This window comes from Dermochelys coriacea, chromosome 9, assembly GCF_009764565.3.
Source record: "Dermochelys coriacea isolate rDerCor1 chromosome 9, rDerCor1.pri.v4, whole genome shotgun sequence".
In the NCBI taxonomy this organism is placed as follows: Eukaryota; Metazoa; Chordata; order Testudines; family Dermochelyidae; genus Dermochelys; species Dermochelys coriacea.
The window spans coordinates 62,776,489-62,795,503 of NC_050076.1; the positions used below are offsets into that span (position 1 = coordinate 62,776,489).

At 43.7% G+C, this 19,015-nt stretch overlaps 1 protein-coding gene across 1 annotated transcript in view; it reads left to right on the forward strand.

Moving 5' to 3' along the window:
• Nucleotides 1-16,769, forward strand: part of ENOX2 (ecto-NOX disulfide-thiol exchanger 2) — a 132,471-nt gene extending 115,702 nt beyond the window's left edge. The window contains 4 exon segments of the mRNA XM_043491868.1: nt 6,942-7,050; nt 10,336-10,385; nt 10,387-10,422; nt 15,328-16,769. Of these exon segments, the coding sequence (XP_043347803.1) occupies nt 6,942-7,050; nt 10,336-10,385; nt 10,387-10,422; nt 15,328-15,459 (327 nt within the window). The 3' untranslated portion in view covers nt 15,460-16,769.
• The last annotated feature ends 2,246 nt before the right edge of the window (nt 16,770-19,015 follow it).

Below are 19,015 nucleotides of genomic sequence, written 5' to 3' on the forward strand. Positions count from 1 at the left end.
TGCTATGTACTGGAGCAGGGGTTACACACAGTAATTGTCTTTCTGGTTGTTAAAATATTTGAATCTCAATTAGATTGCTCCAATTTGAGCACTTTTTTTGCAAAGATCAATGAACAAAGCTAATATTTTACCAACTGTGCTAAAGATTATAACCTTTTCCCTTTCTGTAACTGAATGTAGCAAGAGATGGCAGATGAAGAGGACAAGGAGAGAGACATGGTTGATAATCGAGGAAATGTAAGTCAGTGTGTTTCTTTCTGCTACTTTAGGCAGAGTATCTTACTGAGAGAAGTGGTGACAGTGCATAATAAATGGATCCACTGTTTGGAGCTGAGTATATAAGTCTGATGCATGTAGGCTAGGAAACAAGAAACCATCACATTAAGCACCATCAGCAGTCTCAGGCTGGCAAAGAAGTACATTTCTGCAGAGCTGTGGTGTGGGGAGCAGGCTCAGGGTATGAGATGACTTGCTGCATCCTAACGCACAGAGGATTATACCTACCTGTCCTTCTGCAAAAATATCTGTTCCCTGATTGCACCTTGAGGAAAATAATGTGATCCCTTTTATTGATTTAGTAATATGTGATCCGACTCTTCTACCCGCAGACTGCAGGAGACCCCTACATATGTCTCTCAAAGGGCCACACTCCTTTCTGGCTATCAGGCTTCGTAGGGCTGCTACATCCCCTCCCCACACAGGAGGGTGTGAGGGGGCAGGAGTGGGAAGCACATGCTCTGTAACTTCACCGGCATGTTGACTGTAACTTCACCGGCATGTTGGGGAGTGTATGCTGCCACCGACTATAGACCCGGTGCAGGTTACTCCCTTTCTGGAACAGCAAGAAGACTGAGAGGGAGAGTGGGATTTTGCTAGTCCCAATCTCCAGGACAACACACTGCCCTTTTGGTTAACTAATTGGAATTAGACAGTAGCTTCCTTGCAGATTGATTAGTTTTGGGGATTGACCTGTGTCGGTCACTGGTTCAAATCCAGCCACATCAGGAGTGACTGAAAGTCATTGCCAGCTGATGGCTGTCTGGTCCATAACTAGTGAGGATGATGGATTTACTTTCAGCACCTACCAACAACTGGCCAAGTGACTGTCCTTTTGTTGGTCTCTGCAGAGAGATGAAAGGTTAACTGCCGCACCCAGCTGAGCAGGGTCGATGTACAATGGGAGGAGATGACGTAATAGGCAACACTTGCATGTTTATGCTTTGCTACACCTGTTCTGTGGATAAACAGACTATTCGTTCCCTAGAGAAGTCTCTGTCCCCTCTTAGATCAGTCAAGAATTCAGGACAACACTTCAGTACATGCTTAACTTTAAAGTGTGGTTACACTGTATTGATTTTACTGAGAGTTAAGCACTTGTTGAAGTGCTTTCTTGAATCAATGCCGCAAGAGGAAGTTCTGCTCTGAAAAGAGGACGATGTAAAAATGGCAGCTCCTTTACCAGCAGAGCTGCCCTAAGTGTGTATTGAGCTAGATCCATTCAGTTTAGTAATAATGATTGACTGCTTTTTATTCCATAGCCTTGTCGAGCTGACACAGATCTGGGAAAGTGAGCTTGAGTCTATTCCATCTTATCATAGAATCATAGCAATGCAGGGCTGGAAGGGACCCTGAGAACTCATCAAGTCCAGCCCCCTCACTGAGACAGGACCAAGTAAACCTAGATAATTCTTGACAGGGGTTTGTCCAACCTTTTCTTAAAAACTCCAATGATGGGGATTCTACAACCTTCCTGGGAAGCCTATTCCAGAGTTTAACTACCCTGAGAGCTAGAAAGCTTTTCCTAATATATAACCTAAATCTCCCTTGCTGCAGATTAAGCCCATTGATTCTTGTCCTTCCTTCAGTGGACATAAAGAATAATTGATCATCATCTTTTTTATAGCAGCCCTTAACATATTTGAAGACTGTTATAAGGTCTTCTCAGTCTTCTTTTGGCAAGACTAAACAACCCCAGTTTTTGTTGTCAGGTTTGCTAAACGTTTTATCATTTTTGTTGCTCTCCCCTGGACACTCTCCAATTTTTCCTCATCTTTCTTAAAATGTGGTGCTCAGAACTGGGCACAGTAGACCAGCTCAGGCGTCACCAGAACTGAGTAGAGCGGGACAGTTACCTTCCTTGGCTTACATAAAACAGTCCTGTCAATATACCCCAGGATAATAATATCCTTTTTCACAACTGCATCATATTATTGACTCTCATTCAGTTGACTCAACCATAATTCCCAGATCCTTTTCAGCAGTACTATCACCTAGCCAGATATTCCCCATTTTGTAGTTGTGCATTTGATTAGTCCTTCCTAAGTGTAGTACTTTGCACTTGTCTGTGTTGAATTTCTTCTTGTTGATTTCACACCAATTTTTTAAGGTCATTTTGAATTATAATCCTGTTCTCCAAAGTGCTTGTGGCCCTTCCCAGGTTACTGTCATCCACAAATTTTATAAGCATACTCTCCACTCCATTATCCAAGTTAGGAATCACTGGACCCAGGACTGACCAGATAGGACTGCACTAGAAATGCCCTCCCTGTTTGACGGTGAATTATTGATAACTATTCTTTGAGTTCAATCTTTCAACCAGATGTGTACCCACCTTATAGTAATTTACTCTAGACCACATTTCCATAGTTTGCTTCTGAGAATGTCATGTGGGACTGTGTCAAAAGCCTTACTAAAATCAAGATATATCATGTCTACTGCTTTCCCCCCAACCACTAAGCCAGTAACCTCGCCAGTGAAGGAAATTAGATTGATTTGGCATGATTTGTTCTTTACAAATGCATGCTGGCTGTTCCTTATAGCCCTATTATCCTCTAGGTACTTGCAAATTGATTGTTTACAAATTCGTTCCAGTATCTTTCCAGATATCGAAGTTAGGCTGATCAGTCTATAATTTCCTGGTTCCACCCCTTTTTAAGGATAGGTGCTGTGTTTGCCCTTCTCTAGCCCTCTGGTACCTCACCCATCCTCCATGAATTCTCAAAGACAATTGCTGATGGTTGAGAGATTGCCTCAGCTAGTTAGTTCCTTAATTGACCTAGGATGAATTTCATCAGGCTCTGCTGATTTGAATACATCTAATTTATCTAAATATTCTTTCCTTTTTTTGGCTTGTGCTCCTTCCCCCTTGTTAATATTAATTGTGTTGAATATCTGGTCACCATTAAGCTTTTTAGTGAAGACTTAAGCAAAATAGGCATTAAACACCTCAACCTTCTTGATATCATTAGTTATTAGTTTTCCTTCCCTGCCAAGTAGAGAGACCTACATTTTACTTTGTCTTCTCTTGCTCCTAATTTATTTAAAGAACCTCTTCTTACTGCTTATTACATCCCTTGTCAGGTGTAACTCATTTTGTGCCTTACTGTTTCTGATTTTGTCTCTGTGTACTTGTGCTATTTTTTTGTTCTCCTTCTTAGCAATTTACACATATTCCCATTTTTGTAGGATTGTTTTTTTTATTTTCAGGTCATTAGAGTGCTCTTGATGGAGCCATATTGGCCTCTTACTGTTTTTCCTATCCCTCCTTCGCATCGGGATAGTTTGAAGTTGTGCTTTTAATATCATCTGCTTGAGAAACTGCCATCTCTCTTGAACTCCTTCATCCTTTAGATTTTCTTCCAAGGGGACCTTACCTACTAGTGTTGGTATTTCCTCCAAGACCTTTCCACTCGTCTTATCCAGAACACCTCATCCAGTTTTGGAAGACGACTTATTCAGTTCTCTGGCATCCAAAAAATTCTGTTGACTCCAGCTTATCATTCAGGTTACTTTTTTAGGCATGTTACAGCTCTTTGCCTATGCTGGCCAGGCCCAGATGCTGGGGGTTTAGGTACAGGTTGATACCACAATTCCAATTCATGTCACACATCACACAGTTTATATACATCTTTCCTAGCTACTAATGTCTATACTTCTTGCATGTAAAGACCAATTGCTTTGCAGATTGTGTAAGGTAAGTTTATAAATTCAGGGTGTTTCTGCCTACTTTGTTTACTATAAACACATCTACAATAGTTAGCTGTTTCAGCAGTTATGTTTTCAGGCCTGTTCAGCAGTAGCTTGTTCAGACATGTCCTGTTTAACTTGGGCCTGCTCATGGCAGCTAAACCAAACTTACAAGCAGTTGTCTGAGTTTGTTAAAGTCTGCTGTTTTGAAGTCCATTGTCCTTAATCTGCTGCTGTCACGCCTTCCTTTCCCCAGAATCATGAAATCAACCATTTCATGATCAATTTCACCTTCAGATTTACAACCAATTTCTCCCTTTTTCTCAGAATCAAGTCTAAAATAGGGACTAGGGACCGAATGGCTCGGCAGCAGTTCTGCGGAAAAGGACCTAGGGGTGACAGTGGACGAGAAGCTGGATATGAGTCAGCAGTGTGCCCTTGTTGCCAAGAAGGCCAATGGCATTTTGGGATGTATAAGTAGGGGCATAGCGAGCAGATCGAGGGACGTGATCGTTCCCCTCTATTCGACACTGGTGAGGCCTCATCTGGAGTACTGTGTCCAGTTTTGGGCCCCACACTACAAGAAGGATGTGGATAAATTGGAAAGAGTACAGCGAAGGGCAACAAAAATGATTAGGGGTCTAGAGCACATGACTTATGAGGAGAGGCTGAGGGAGCTGGGATTGTTTAGTCTGCAGAAGAGAAGAATGAGGGGGGATTTGATAGCTGTTCAACTACCTGAAAGGGGGTTTCAAAGAGGATGGCTCTAGACTGTTCTCAATGGTAGCAGATGACAGAACGAGGAGTAATGGTCTCAAGTTGCAATGGGGGAGGTTTAGATTGGATATTAGGAAAACTTTTTCACTAAGAGGGTGGTGAAACACTGGAATGCGTTACCTAGGGAGGTGGTAGAATCTCCTTCCTTAGAGGTTTTTAAGGTCAGGCTTGACAAAGCCCTGGCTAGGATGATTTAACTGGGACTTGGTCCTGCTTTGAGCAGGGGGTTGGACTAGATGACCTTCTGGGGTCCCTTCCAACCCTGATATTCTATGATTCTATGATTCTATGGCTGTCCCCCTGCTGACTTCTTTCTCCATTTTCTTAAACAAAAAGTTGTCTCCAACTCATTCTAAGAATTTAGTGAAAATTTTGTGTTTTGCCGGATTATTTTTCCAACAGATGTCTGTGTAGTCCCCCATTACTATCAGGGCCAGTGTTTGATATTTTTGTTATTTGTTCTAGAAATAACTCATCCCCCCACGTCCTCTTTCTGATTTCTTTTACTGCAGATTCCTACCATGACATCACCCCTGTTTTTTCTCTCTTATTTTGAACAGCATCAGTTCAATTGTATATTAAGATCCAGGTCAGTTATTCCTGTGGAAAACTATTGGAGGCAATGAGGTTACATAGGGATCGCTAGGGGCCTACTATGGCCTGCCAAGGTCATATTAATGGTGAGGATGCATGTATTGGAAGAACCCAGCTTGATTTTCCATTCCGGTGTGACTTAAATTCAGGGAATGTAATACCCTAGAGAAACAGAACACAACTCTTAATAATATACCAACTCTTTATGGTGCTTTTCATTCATAGTTCCTCAAAGTGCTTTACAAATTAGGTTAGTGTCATAACAAAGAAATAACAGAACTCCACTAGCCATCACCTTCACGCCCCCAACTACAACCTCTCAAACGCATCATCAAGGATCTACAACCTATCCTGAATGACGACCCATCACTCTCACAGATCTTGGGGAGCAGGCCAGTCCTTGCTTACAGACAGCCCCCCAATCTGAAGCAAATACTCACTAGCACCACACACCACACAACAAACCACTAACCCAGGAACCTATCCTTGCAACAAAGCCCGGTGCCAACTCTGTCCACTATCTATTGAGGGGATACCATCATAGGGCCTAATCACATCAGCCACACTATCAGAGGCTCGTTCACCCTGCGCATCTACCAATGTGATATATGCCATCATGTGCCAGCAATGCCCCTCTGCCATGTACATTGCCAAACTGGACAGTCTCTACGTAAAAGAATGAATGGACACAAATCAGACGTCAAGAATTATAACATTCAAAAACCCAGTTGGAGACACTTCAATCTATCTGGTCACTCGAATCACAGACCTAAGAGTGGCTATCCTTCAACAAAAAAGCTTCAAAAACAGACTCCAACGAGAGACTGCTGAATTGGAATTAATTTTGCATACTGGATACAATTAACTTAGGCTTGAATAGAGACTGGGAATGGATGAGGTCATTACACAAAGTAAACGATTTCCCCATGGTATTTCTCCCTCCACCCCACCACCCCCACTGTTCCTCTGATATTCTTGTTAACTGCTGGAATTAGCCTACCTTGCTTGTCACCATGAAGGGTTTTCCTCCTTTCCCCCCCCTGCTGCTGGTGATGGCTTATCTTAAGTGATCACTCTCCTTACAGTGTGTATGATAACCCATTGTTTCATGTTCTCTGTGTGTGTGTATATAAATCTCTCCTCTGGTTTTTTCCACCAAATGCATCCGATGAAGTGAGCTGTAGCTCACGAAAGCTTATGCTCTAATAAATTTGTTAGTCTCTAAGGTGCCACAACTACTCCTTTTCTGTTAGTGTCATTATCACCATTAGTCTTAATGTTTCCATCTAAGATTTATTTTTAAGCTAATAGTGTTTTAAATGCAAAATACTGTAAGGACACCTTTTTCTAACAGTGGGAGGAATTGATCAAGGCAAATATAAAGGTTCCCACAGCAACATGACCAGTGTCCCCCATTGCACATCCCATGTGTTTTGTGTGGGATGCATTTTATGACATAAACAATGTATTAAGTGACACATTGAACCAGAAGAACAAAAATTGCAACTCTGTAAAAACTGTTCAAGTTAAAAACTAAGCTAGCATTTAATTAATTAGAATGAGTGCTGTATTGTGCGGGTATGGTGGACGTGTTGTTTTTGCAGGAAAGCAGTACTTACAGGATCTGTGCATCTAGTCAGGAGAAGGAATGCCCACTTGAGAGGACTCTGAGCTGTAGCCCTGTCAAATCTGAACGAGAAGCTTTATTAGTAGGTAAGACTCATGGTATAGTATGTCTGCTAATGGTAAGACTGTTGTAATGCTGCCATCCATGCTATATAGATTCAGACTCCATGAGAGATGCTCTCAGGAGGTGTTGTAAATGCAGCTCTTCCAGTCTCACTGTATGTGCTTCTTTCCTCAGTTTCATGGACTGCTACAGTAGCAGGCCAGGGGTGAAATGCTGGTCCCACTGAAGTCCATGGCAAAGCTCCCATTGACTTAATTGGGGCCAGGATGTCAGCCTTGGTGCATTGCTGACGTAGAGGTCTCATATCATGTATCTAGATCTGTTCTTGTCACACAATGACACACACTGTACACTTGATGGTGACTTTCATCTGATATATTGATATGTTATGCACCTTTATCCCCTTGCCTGCACTCTCCCTGCTGGCTTTTATCACTTTAGGCACGTGCTAAGTACAATTGCTTTGTCACAGGTCGAGCTAGGGCCAGCATCATTCCTCTGAATCCTCATTTAGACAGGCCACATCTGCCTCCCTGGGACATATTTCAAATTTCAAACCTCTGAGCAGTTGTCAAACACTCTCCATTTTTTAAAACAACCTACTACTAAAAGTTTCCTCATTTCTTTCCAATTGACAGTGCTCTGAAGTACAGGATAGACAATATAAAGTCCTCGACCCAGGATCATGTTTAAGATCCAAAATCTCATGGACCAGTAAGTGCTCCTCCATCATAGCAGGTGCCTAAATCATGACCCACTAAACTGTTCTAGACCGTGAATTATGTTGTTAAACTACACTTGGCTTCATGCATGTCCGCAGCCTAGCACTTCCTGCTGTGAAGAACCATTAGCCTGTTCTCAGAGAAAATTGCCCACATTGGAATTGGGACACCAGGAAACATATAATGAACTTAGGTTGATAATGTGATCGCTTCTTTCTCTGCATTGCTCTATTCACACAATAGGACTTAAAAAGTTCTGCTGGAAAACTGAGCTCCTTGCCATGCTGATCCAGTGGTTTACTAGCTAACGCATCTGGGATGCATAATCATTGAGATTAACAACTCTTCATTTGAGGAAGGAAATCCACCACCACTTCAGAAGCATGCTAAAATTCAGCCAGCTGACCACTCTCCAGCTACCAGCCAGCATCGTCCATGCTGGACTAACTAACTAACTAAGAAGTTCACCCAGGGTCAACTGCATGACAGGCCAATATCCCTAGGACCCTTACCAACAGTCTTCAGTCCAGTTCATGGAACAAAGACCATGCAGTGAGATGTTGTTCTCTTGACAATGAACAAGGGCTACACAGCCAGACACTCGGATAATATGACCAGAAGAGCCTTAAAGTTTTAGACAGAACAGAATTGACTCACTTACACGATCTGATTCTTGGATCCCCTGGTGCAAAGGGGCTGGAAACTCAGCAGATCTGGCCAGCTGGAAATTCACCTGGTATAGAGGGAATCCCCACGTGGTATATTCCAGTGTACATTCCTATGTGTGCCCCCAGCTCCCACAGTGCTCCCCTGGTATGGGGCAATGGCCGGCTTGCCTCTGTGCCAGTTATTCCCACTGCCCAAATGATCTGCTGGCACTTAGCAAGCCAGGTATAAGGAAGAATATCTCTAGGTGGCTGATTCTGCCTTTGGCCAGACCCGGACTCAGCGGGGAGTAATTGTGATGTAAAACCAGTTTTGCCACCCATCACTCTGTGCTAAGCAGAGCTCAGTCTGCCTCCAGAATCCAGCCCTTAGATTGTATCAAGCTCAATGTTATTGGCTAATTTTAAAGGGTATTAATTTGTTAATTTCTGTTGTATTGATACTATTAATCATAACTCTGGCTTTGTCATGATTATTGCTGACAAATATTTTGATCATCAAATCAACTTGTCATCTCAGGCTAGCTCCAGAATTGAAGCTTCCCTTTAAAAGATCTGCTTCTAGACCTTATGGTGAAGAGGAACCCTTGATTACACTCGTTTTTTTTCTTCCAATATTAAATGAGATTGGTCCCAAGACCAATCCGTAACCTCCGTCCTGTCTGATAATTCACCTTTCAGCACAGCCCATTGCTTTTTTCCCTCTAGTCAATTCCTTACCCACCTTACAATTCTTGCACTAATCCCCATTTTCTCCATTAATAATTTCCCATGTGGTACATGTCAGATGCTTTACTGAAGTCCAAATATATTATTTTTACTGCATTTCCCTTATCTAAAAAGTCAGTTCTTTTCTCAAAGAAGGAAATCAGGTTAGTCACCCCTTTTCTGTTTACCTCATTAATTTAATTATTCTCTTTCACAATTTGTTCCAAAGTCTTGCATGCTACTGAGGATAAGGACATAAGAATGGCCATTCTGGGTCAGACCAATGGTCCATCTAGCCCAGTGGCCAATGCCAGATGAAGCTGAGATTTTGGAGCATCTGATATGGTGGTTTTGTAATTTTTCATGTCCAGCAGGTTTTTGTGGGTAATTTTACATGTTATCACTCGTTTAGAAATACTGAGTTTAGACATAATGATGTTGAGTCTTCAAGTCCCCAGGGTCTGAGACATTCCCACCATGCTCCTCAGGAATAAATCCCACCCTCCAAATCCTAATTCCCTCTGAGCTGCCTCCTCCTTGCAAATCAGTTAAAGTCCAATTACCGCAGAAGATTTCCAAACTGCTTTCGTAGGGGGACAATCCCAAAGAGTTGAAGGCTGGGCTGTAGAGGACCCATGTGTCTCTGGGTGGGAGACAGAATCCGAGGGCTTGGTCTCATGGTTTGGACTTGTTTTGCTTCTGGTGCTGTGAGCACTGCCTCACGGATATGCCTGGGGGTCTGTCTACTTCATCTACCTGCTGCCTGCTTGCTCTATTGATGGTCAGGTGGTTTCTGTTCCTGTCGGCCACAGCCAGACCTGCCTTCATTTGGTTCATCAAAATGTTTGGGAACTAATTTGCATACCTGCCACTATCTCCCTCCTCTCTGTCTCCCACCCTTCTCTCCCTTTCTCCTTCCACCTCTTTGAGTGTCTGTCCTCCTCATGTTGATGCAGACCCCTTGCTGCACCTTATAGTGCTTCACGTTGCCCATTGCAGGAGCTTCTCAATCACTTTGAGAGTTGTCTGTATGGGACTGAGGGATATTGCTGTCTGAGTTGCTGCCCAAAGAAATGCTTTGCTCCTCATTACATTGCAGCATACAGACCAGGATCCAGCACAGTGCGTGCAGGGAAAAGCTCTGCATGCAGACCATGCAATGTTGGTGCTCTGAGGTGAATCAAGAATGACCACTGTCATGTTATTTCGATAGGTATAATTTCAACGTTTCTTCATGTTCACCCATTTGGAGCAAGCATAGAGGTACATCTGTTCCTACTTACAGCGACTCGACGCCAAGGTAGGTGTGCTGGGGTCTCTGTCTCTCTGGGCAGACTCAGATGGGGAGGAGGGTCACTCTCTATCTAGGGAGGCCTGACCCGGGTGGGTGGTTGTCTTTCTGTGTGGTTGGGCAGGGGTCTCTTACTCTTGCTTCCCAGAATCCAGGCCACCATCTGTTTACACCCCGCTCTAGCTGGTTGTTGGCAGCTTCAGCTGCCACTTCTTCCCCATCTCCAAGGACCAGCCTTGGGTGAGAGAGACTGGCCAGAATCTCCATCCCTTCCACTCCACTTCCAGCAGATCTACCAGGACCAGCTGGGGACTCCCGTACCCCATCCACCTTCTCACTGGAGAGACCAGGACATCTCCCCCCTTCCCCTCAAACTAGAGAGACCAAGACTGGCCGGGGACTCTCCGCCATCTCTTCTCACTGGAGAGACTGGGAATGGCTGGGACCTCTGCACCGCTCCCACCTGAAAGACCCCTCAGACCTGGCTCCTGGCTTCCCAGAATCCCAGGTCACCATCTCCTCACACTGCCTCCTCCACCTCTTCCACTTCTGGGCTCACTCCAGAAGGTGAGATAGCAGTTTGATGAGGACATTCATGTGAATTTGTAGTAGCATCTAGGGCTTGGTGAGGGGAGCCCACGCTTGTTGAACACCTGTCCCTGCCGTAAAGACCTAGCAAGCTAGGTTACAACAGAGCAGAACGGTAGATGGAACAAACATGGAGAGGGAGAAAGGTGATGAAAATAAGAGCTAAACAAGCAATTTGTAGCACAAGGAGCATGAGTCATTTGTTCTGGCTTCTGTTTCATGCAGTATCTCTTAGCCAGTTTCTGATGATATCTGGCAATTTTTATCTCTCACTCCATGTCTTGGTTTGCTTAATAGCCTTAATAGTGAGGGACTTTGCCAACCGCTTTTGGAAGTCTAAGTGAATTATGTCTTCCTGTTCTTCTCTATCCACTATTCTATTGACTTGTCTTTATGAAGTCTGTCCCTGGTGTACAGTATCATGTTCATTAAGGTTGTTTTATAACTTAATTAATTTGCAGATAATTTTCCTGACTGGGAAGTAGAGCTCATTCTTCTGTATTTCTCCAGGATCACTCTGATGCCTTTTCTAAAGATGTATACAGTATTCATTCCCCTCCAGTTCACCAGTGTAGTATCCCGTTAAAGGACAGATTATGTATTTTTGATAGCAACATAATCACTTAATTCTTAATTTTCCTCAGCTCCCTTGAGAAATGCCCTCTTGTTCTTTTGTCTCATTACCATTTCTTCCAGCGTTTTCTGTATGGACAGCTCAATCTCTAAGAGAGCCTCACCTTAATTACTTTGGAGTAGGTATCTTCACATTATTCTTTGTGGCAAATACTGAGGCACAAAAGTAATTTAGCTTCTCTGCAACTTCCTTATTCTCCTTGTTGGTCCCTTAATTTCCTCGTGGACCTGCTGATTCTCTTCCAGGTTTTCTGCTGCTGATTTACTGAAAGAAGTTCTTTCTATTTGTTTTTATATCTTAGGCTGTTTGCTTTTCAAATTCCATCTTGGCCTTCTCATTTCCCGCTTGTTTGAGCTTTCCTCTTAGCAATGGTGCAGTTGGATACCAGCCTGGCCTGCCGGGGATAATGATTTTCTGTCTGGACAGACACAGAGGTGGATGGGAGGAGGGGAGGTTTGGAGTATCTCTCAGCCACTGAGGGGTTGGAGATGGGCTTCCCTCTGGGTAGGTAGGTCTGACCTTGTGCGTGGAGTGGGGTGACTGTGTATTCTGGTTCTGCTGCATTGGTGGTGATAGCAGGGTGTGTGAGAGCGTCTCTCTTGATAGGCCCTGTGTGTCAGGTGCTGCCTCTTGGTAGTCAGGCCTAGTGGTTGGAGTGGAGGTTGATGCTGGACGTAGGGTCGGGACTGGGCCAAGGGTACGCTGGAATCGAGATCTGGGGACAGTCGGAGGTCAGAACTGAGATCAGAGTCTGTAGACAAGCCACGTAGCTGGAGTCCAGTTGCAAGCCTGGGGTTGAAACTGGGTGGTCAGAGTCCATGGACAAGCCAAGTCAGTACCACAGCTGGCATCCAGATACAGGCCAAAGGTCGAAGCCAGGAAGTCAGAGTCCAAGCATCTGGGGAGGGTTGGGAAGCAGAGGCAAGGCTGGAGGGGGGCAGTAACAAGGCTGGAGCAAAGTCAGAGCAGGGCAAGGACAAGACTGGAACAGGGCTCGGGCAGGGCCGGGGCAGGAACAGAAACAGGATAAAGAGCAGGCTGGGAGTCTCTAGAATCTATTCTCCTGCCACCTCACAGTGTGGTTCCTGGCTTGGTAGGACTGTTGCACAGACTGATTTGCAGCTCTGGTAGGGTTGGGGAAATAGCTGAGCCGGGGGTTATCTGACCCAGACTTGGCTCGGGGATAGGGTGCTGTCTTATGCAGGCTCTGTTGGAAGGGTAAGTCAGTGCAGCTGGGTTGCTGCATGCCTGAGTGGTGACTTACCTCGTCTCTCTTGGACAGGCGCACGTTGAGCACTGTGGAGTTACACTGCAGTTTGCTGCTCAGTAAGTGTTCGCGTAAACATGCCCTGAGAGTCCAAGATGCCCACTTCCTGGATATTGTCCAAATTATGGTAAAGTCACACCGAGTCTAGGGAGGTAACAGCCCAAGCTCTGTAACTTTTACAAGATGATGCTGTCACAGATCCACAGAGTCTGGAATATGTTCCAGCTAATAACCAACCAGACCTTTGGGAGTGACCCCTCTTGTGGGCTCAGTGCTCTCCATGAGAATATGCAGCCGCAGCAGGCAGCCTTCTCGAAACAAAGCGACCGTATATTAGGCACCTGGCTACAGAATCTGAAAGTCCTTAGGTTAGCAAAGAGAAACAAAAGTTAAGACAGAATTCAGCCTGGCCAATGCCAGGCCAGAGCTCCCTGGAGCCATGCTGCCACTGAAGCCATCTTGATTCCCTCTCTCTGTCTTTGTGCCTTTGTCACCCTGTCACAGGTGAGTGTGTGAGTCTCTGTAAAGGTGAACTCTGAGCCCAGCCACTTGACACCTTTCCCCTTTGTTCTCCAAGAGGTGGGGGGAAAATCACCTTCCTCTTGGTTGTTGGTTGGTAGATGTGAACAGGGTGGCCATTGGGATTCCCATTGTCTTTCCGGACCCTTCCTTGATATGGGTCAGTTTCAGCCAGTCCTTTAACGATGAATTCATACAACCCCAGACAGTTACATGACACAACAGCAAGCTCCAAGAGCATCCTTTAACCCTTTACATTCCATGCATAGCAATGCAAAATACAGAGGGAAACTGAAGCATGCATAGGAGTCATAAAAATATTGCCAAAGTTCCCACTTCATCACACATAGACACATGCTAAATCTCACAAAGAAATCTTTCAGTCAGCGTAGCCAATCCAAGTGCCTCCTTCACACCAGTGTCCCTTAAACTTTTCAGCTTGGCAAGTACTAATTCAAAACATTTTCATAACCCCTTTACATTTATTGTTTTCATAGTAAGAATATAAAAGCCTCTATAACGTGTATTTGGGAGGTTGATAGAGAATATTCAACCTTGAAGGGAAAGGGAGTGGGGGAGCCAAATTTTCTTTGCTTTAGATTGTAATACAGTATCTAATGTCTCATGTCCCCCCGCCTTTCTATGACCTTTCTGGGATGCCGTAATCCTCTGGTTGAGACGCACTGCTTCACAGGAAAGGCCACAGAGCCTAGCTCATGAGTACCATCAACCAAACCAACAGAGAGAGGTGAAGTGATTTGTTCAAGGCCACACAGGTCAGCAGCAGAGCTAGGACCAGAACTCATAATACATCACTCCATAAGAAAATAGCTGGAGAGTGAATCTTGAACAACAGTTCTCCCAGCCCTGAAATGTGCTATTCTGTGCTAACCTAAGGGCTTCCCAGTGCTGCATTCCACTTGACTAATAGACCCTACTCTTATTTTGAAGAGGCTGTCGGGTGTCACTGCAAATACTTACTGAGGTGAATGGATCTCTGAAGACTGTAAAAGTCTCTGAACAGGAGTCTTTCTCAGTTGGACTTATTGAGAAGAACTCATGCAGTGCTGGAGCCCAGAAGTTCAGTCTCAGAGGTGTTGAAGCTGCATGCCCTGCTCTTAAGGAAGGGTGGGACCCCTTGGGGGTCTGCATACTGAAGAGGTTCCTCCAGGGACTATTTAAAAGCTGGGATATAGAACAAGTCCTGTGGATCCATGACAGAGAGCAGCAATATGTGTTTCAACCTCTGGATTTTCCAAAGACTGATATTTGTAACATAAAAACAAAATTTTGTGGGGGACAAAGCAGAAACTAGCAGGTGGCTTTCCTGTTCATCCAAATATAACATAAAAGCAACAAATAAAGTAGGGTTTGATTTGCAGTTCCCCTTTGAAGGGACTATCTGTGCTGTGATTGTTTAGTGTCTCTCTAGAACTCCATTTGTTGATTAAGTGGTTACCCAACTGTCACAGACAAGCACCTTCAGTAGATGCACATGGAGATGTGACTTGAATATTTTGCATGTCTGTGATTCCTCTCCCCCTTCAGAAGATGTTCTTGAACCCATGGCAACATTAATTTACATTTTGTTTCTATTTGAATCCATTATTTCAAGTCTCATAATTAAGTAATGAGAATAGTTTTTCTTACTCCTCTTTTTAGTATTCCTTATGTCTGCAGCCATCCCTCCTCAAACTGTGATGACAACACATCTTATTATTTAATCAGGAGCAGGCTGGGTCACCATTAGCACTTGGATGGGAGATCTCAGGAAACCCTAAATACTGCAGAAAGTGGTGTTTTTGCCTGGGGTCAGCATTTACAAAACTGTAAACATGTAGCTAGAGAGTTGGGATTCTCAAGCCAGAAGTCAATTTTCAGTGAAAGTTTCACTTCTTTCCTACAGATTTGTCCTACTGAAGTGGAAGTTCTGATGAGCAGACTGCAGCACACCTTCAAACAAGAGCTGAGTGGAGTTGGGGCTAGCTTGGAGAAAAGGTGGAAATTTTGTGGCTTTGATGGACTGAAAATGACTTGAATTTTCAGCTTGATTGGCTTTGGACATTGAAAATAATCACAGAATATGTACCTCAGACAAACCTAGGATGTTATTCTAACCTACATATACAGTGGTTTTCATGAATAAATTATAAATACTTTTATGCCTAGCCCATGACTGAAATCACAGATGTAAAATAGCACCTAGGAGGAGACTCATGGAAGAAATTCAAAATCTTGGGTGCTGTAACATTTTTGTTCAGTTGTCTTCTGTCTTGTACTTAAGTACTATTCAACATGTTCTATGAACAAAGTCTTTGCTACTGTTTGACTTTTTGATATATTTTAAACCTAGCTAACTAACTAATGTTTTGACAATTTGTATGCGTTTTGTGTCCCCAGTCTCTGTCACCCTGCATGTTTTTGCTGTTGAGAGCAGCCATACACTGTAATTTGGAATAGCAAAAAAGAGACTTTCTGGCTTCTAGCATTAACGGAAGTGGAAAAATCAGTATTTTATACATTTATATGCTAGAAATTCTGCATATTTTAAAAGAGAAGAGAAGGTTTATATGACTTTGCAAAATGGTTATGAGCCTAAAGGTCACTTACTTTACAAAGCTATTTTCTCTACTATATCAGATATGAGACTTTTTCATATTTAAAAGCAAACCTAGATTAAAGCCAGTGTCATGGCAGCAGCACAGTGTGACATGTGTCCACGCTGTGCGGAATCATTTTGTAAATAATCTGATTTTAAAGGGGAAGGGTATTTAATTTTCTGTACATCTGGGAAACAAGAGTCCTAGTAAATGACTGTATTTTAATAGTGACCTCTCCTTTGGGTTTACCATTGTCTGTCTTTCGTTGCCTTTCTCTTGCTGAACTGTGAAAGAACTGCTGCTGCAAGTGTCATAAACAGCATTTTCCTCCTCCTGAATGTTTCTAAAGAGCAGATCTGTATATTCATAGCAAACTTGAACTGCTCAGACCATGGGATTCCTGAGACATGGGGAGACCTGAGACCACAACCTCCATTTACAAACAGTGCCTATGGCACACATGTCCTGCCAGACATCACCCCATTGGCATGGTTGTGTACCCCTTATCATTTCCTGTGGAGATGGAGGCAACTAATGGAACCGTTCTCTTCAGATCTGCTCTGTGAGATTCAGGCTGCGTTGGCCTGTGGTGCTTTGGGGTGTGGGTCACTCGCTCTCACGAGTCCTGGTGCTTGTGCTGACTAAGCAGAAAGCAGGTGGAAAGCATTTCAGGGAACCCCTTTGTAAATGCCCATGTCACAGCTATTGAAAGTTGTATTTTTAAAAAATAAATCTTTTTTACATCCTAGTTTTGTCTTTGTAAATTTCTTGATTCCTGTTTTACTTATTCTCTACCTAGGAATAATAGAATAATAGAAATGTAGCACTGGAAGGGACTTCGATAGGTCGTCTAGTCCAGTCCCCTGCAGAGTATTATCTAGATAATCCCTGACAGATGTTTGTCCAACATGTTCTTAAAAACCTCCAGTGACAGAAATTCCACACCTTCCCCAGGTAATTTGTGTTAATGCTTAATTACCCTGATGATTAGGAAGTTTTTCCTAATGTCTAACCCAGTGGTTCTCAACCTGCGGCCCACGGGCTTAATGCAGCCCAATTAGCTCACAGCTGCAGCTCAGCTGGGTGCTAAAAAAAAATCTGGCCCCTGGCTGCCCGGCCCCTTGAACAGGGATCAGACCCCTGGCTGCCAGTCCCTTGCGCTGGGATCAGGCACCCAGCTGCCCAGCCCCCTGCCCTGGGGTCTGGGTCCCTACTTCCCGGCCCCCCAAGGCAGGGTCCGGATCCCAGCTGCCCAGCTCCGCACCTGGGGCTCTGCTCCTGGTCCTGCTCTGTGGAGGGGTCACTGGGTGGGGGGTGCTGGACATAGGGGTCTGGGCATAGGATTTTTTTTTGGGGGGGGGGAGCGCTGTCGTTCTCAATCTGCAGCACACAATGATAAATAGGTTGAGAACCACTGGTCTAACCTAATTTTTCCTTGCTGCAGTTTAAATCTATTATTTCTTTTCCTATCCTCAGTGGATAAGGAGAAAATTTTTTCACTCTCCTCTTTAAAATAATTTTTTACATCCTTGAAGACTGTTATCATGCCCTCCCTCAGTCTTCTCTTCTCCAGACTAAACAAACCCAGTTTTTTCAGTCTTTCCTCATAGGTCATGTTTTCTAGACCTTTAATAATTTTTGTTGCTCTCCTCTGAATTTTCTCTAATATGTCCACATTTTTCCCAAAATGTGGTGCCCGGACCTGGACACAGTACTCCGGTTGAGGCCTTTTATGTGCTGAGTAGAGTGGAAGAATTACTACTTGTGTCTGGTTTACAACACTACTGCTAATACATCCCAGAATGATGTTTGCTTCTTTTGCAACAGTATTACACTGTTGACTCATATTTAGCTTGGTGTCCACTATGATCCCCAGATCCTTTTCTGTAGTACTTCTTCCTTCCTAGGTAATCATTTCCCACTTTGTATTTATACAATTGATGATTCCTTCCTAAGGATAGTACTTTGCATTTGTCCTTACTGAATTTCATCCTGTTACTTCAGACCATTTCTCCAGTTTTTCAAGATCATTTTGAATTCTAATCCTGTTCTCCAAAGTGCTTGGTATCATCAACAAATTTTATAAGTGCACTCTCTCAGCCATTATCCAAACTATTTATGAACATATAAATAGAACTGGCCCTACGACAGATCCCTGTGGGACCCCACTTGATATGCCCTTCCAACTTGACTGTGAACATTGACAACTACTCTGAATACACTTTTCCAACCAGTTGTGTACCCATTTTACAGTAGATTAGTGTATATTTCCCTACTTTGCTTATGAGAAGGTCATGTGAGAGTATCAAAAGCCTTACTAAAGTCGAGATGTATCACATCTGCTGCTTCCCCCCTATCCCCAAGGCTTGTTACCCTGGCATAGAATGATATTGAGTTGGTTTGACATGATTTGTTCTTGACAAATTCATGTTGTTTGTTACTTATCTTATTCTAGGTGCTTACAAATTGATTGATTATTTACTCCAGTGTCTTTCCGGGTACTGAAGTTAAGCTGCTGACTGGTGTATAATTCTCTGGGTTGTCCTTATTCCCCTTTATATAGCTAGGTACTGTATTTGCTCTTTTCCAGTCCTCTAGGATCTTTCCTGTCCTCGATGAGTTCTCAAAGATACTCATTAATAGCTCAGAGATCTCTTCATCCAGACGGAGGAGAGCCTTTGGCTACAGGATGTCCTGGATCTCAGAGCAGTCTTCCCTGGGATGCATGGCCAGGACACAGGAGCACCTCCATGCCTGGAACCCAAATACAAAGCTCCATCACTGATTAGTTTGGTTTCTGTGAACACGTGTGGCTGATCAGGCTAATTTGAGCTTTGAATGGTTTGTGGCACACTGAACAAGAACAGCAGCCATGCTACTGTTGTGAGATTTACGCTGTTGGTGCTTCTACTCTGCCTCAGCTCATAGGCTGTAGCTCCAGTATGGATGGAATTTCACCAGGTAGAACGATCATGAGCGAGATCTTCCCAAAAT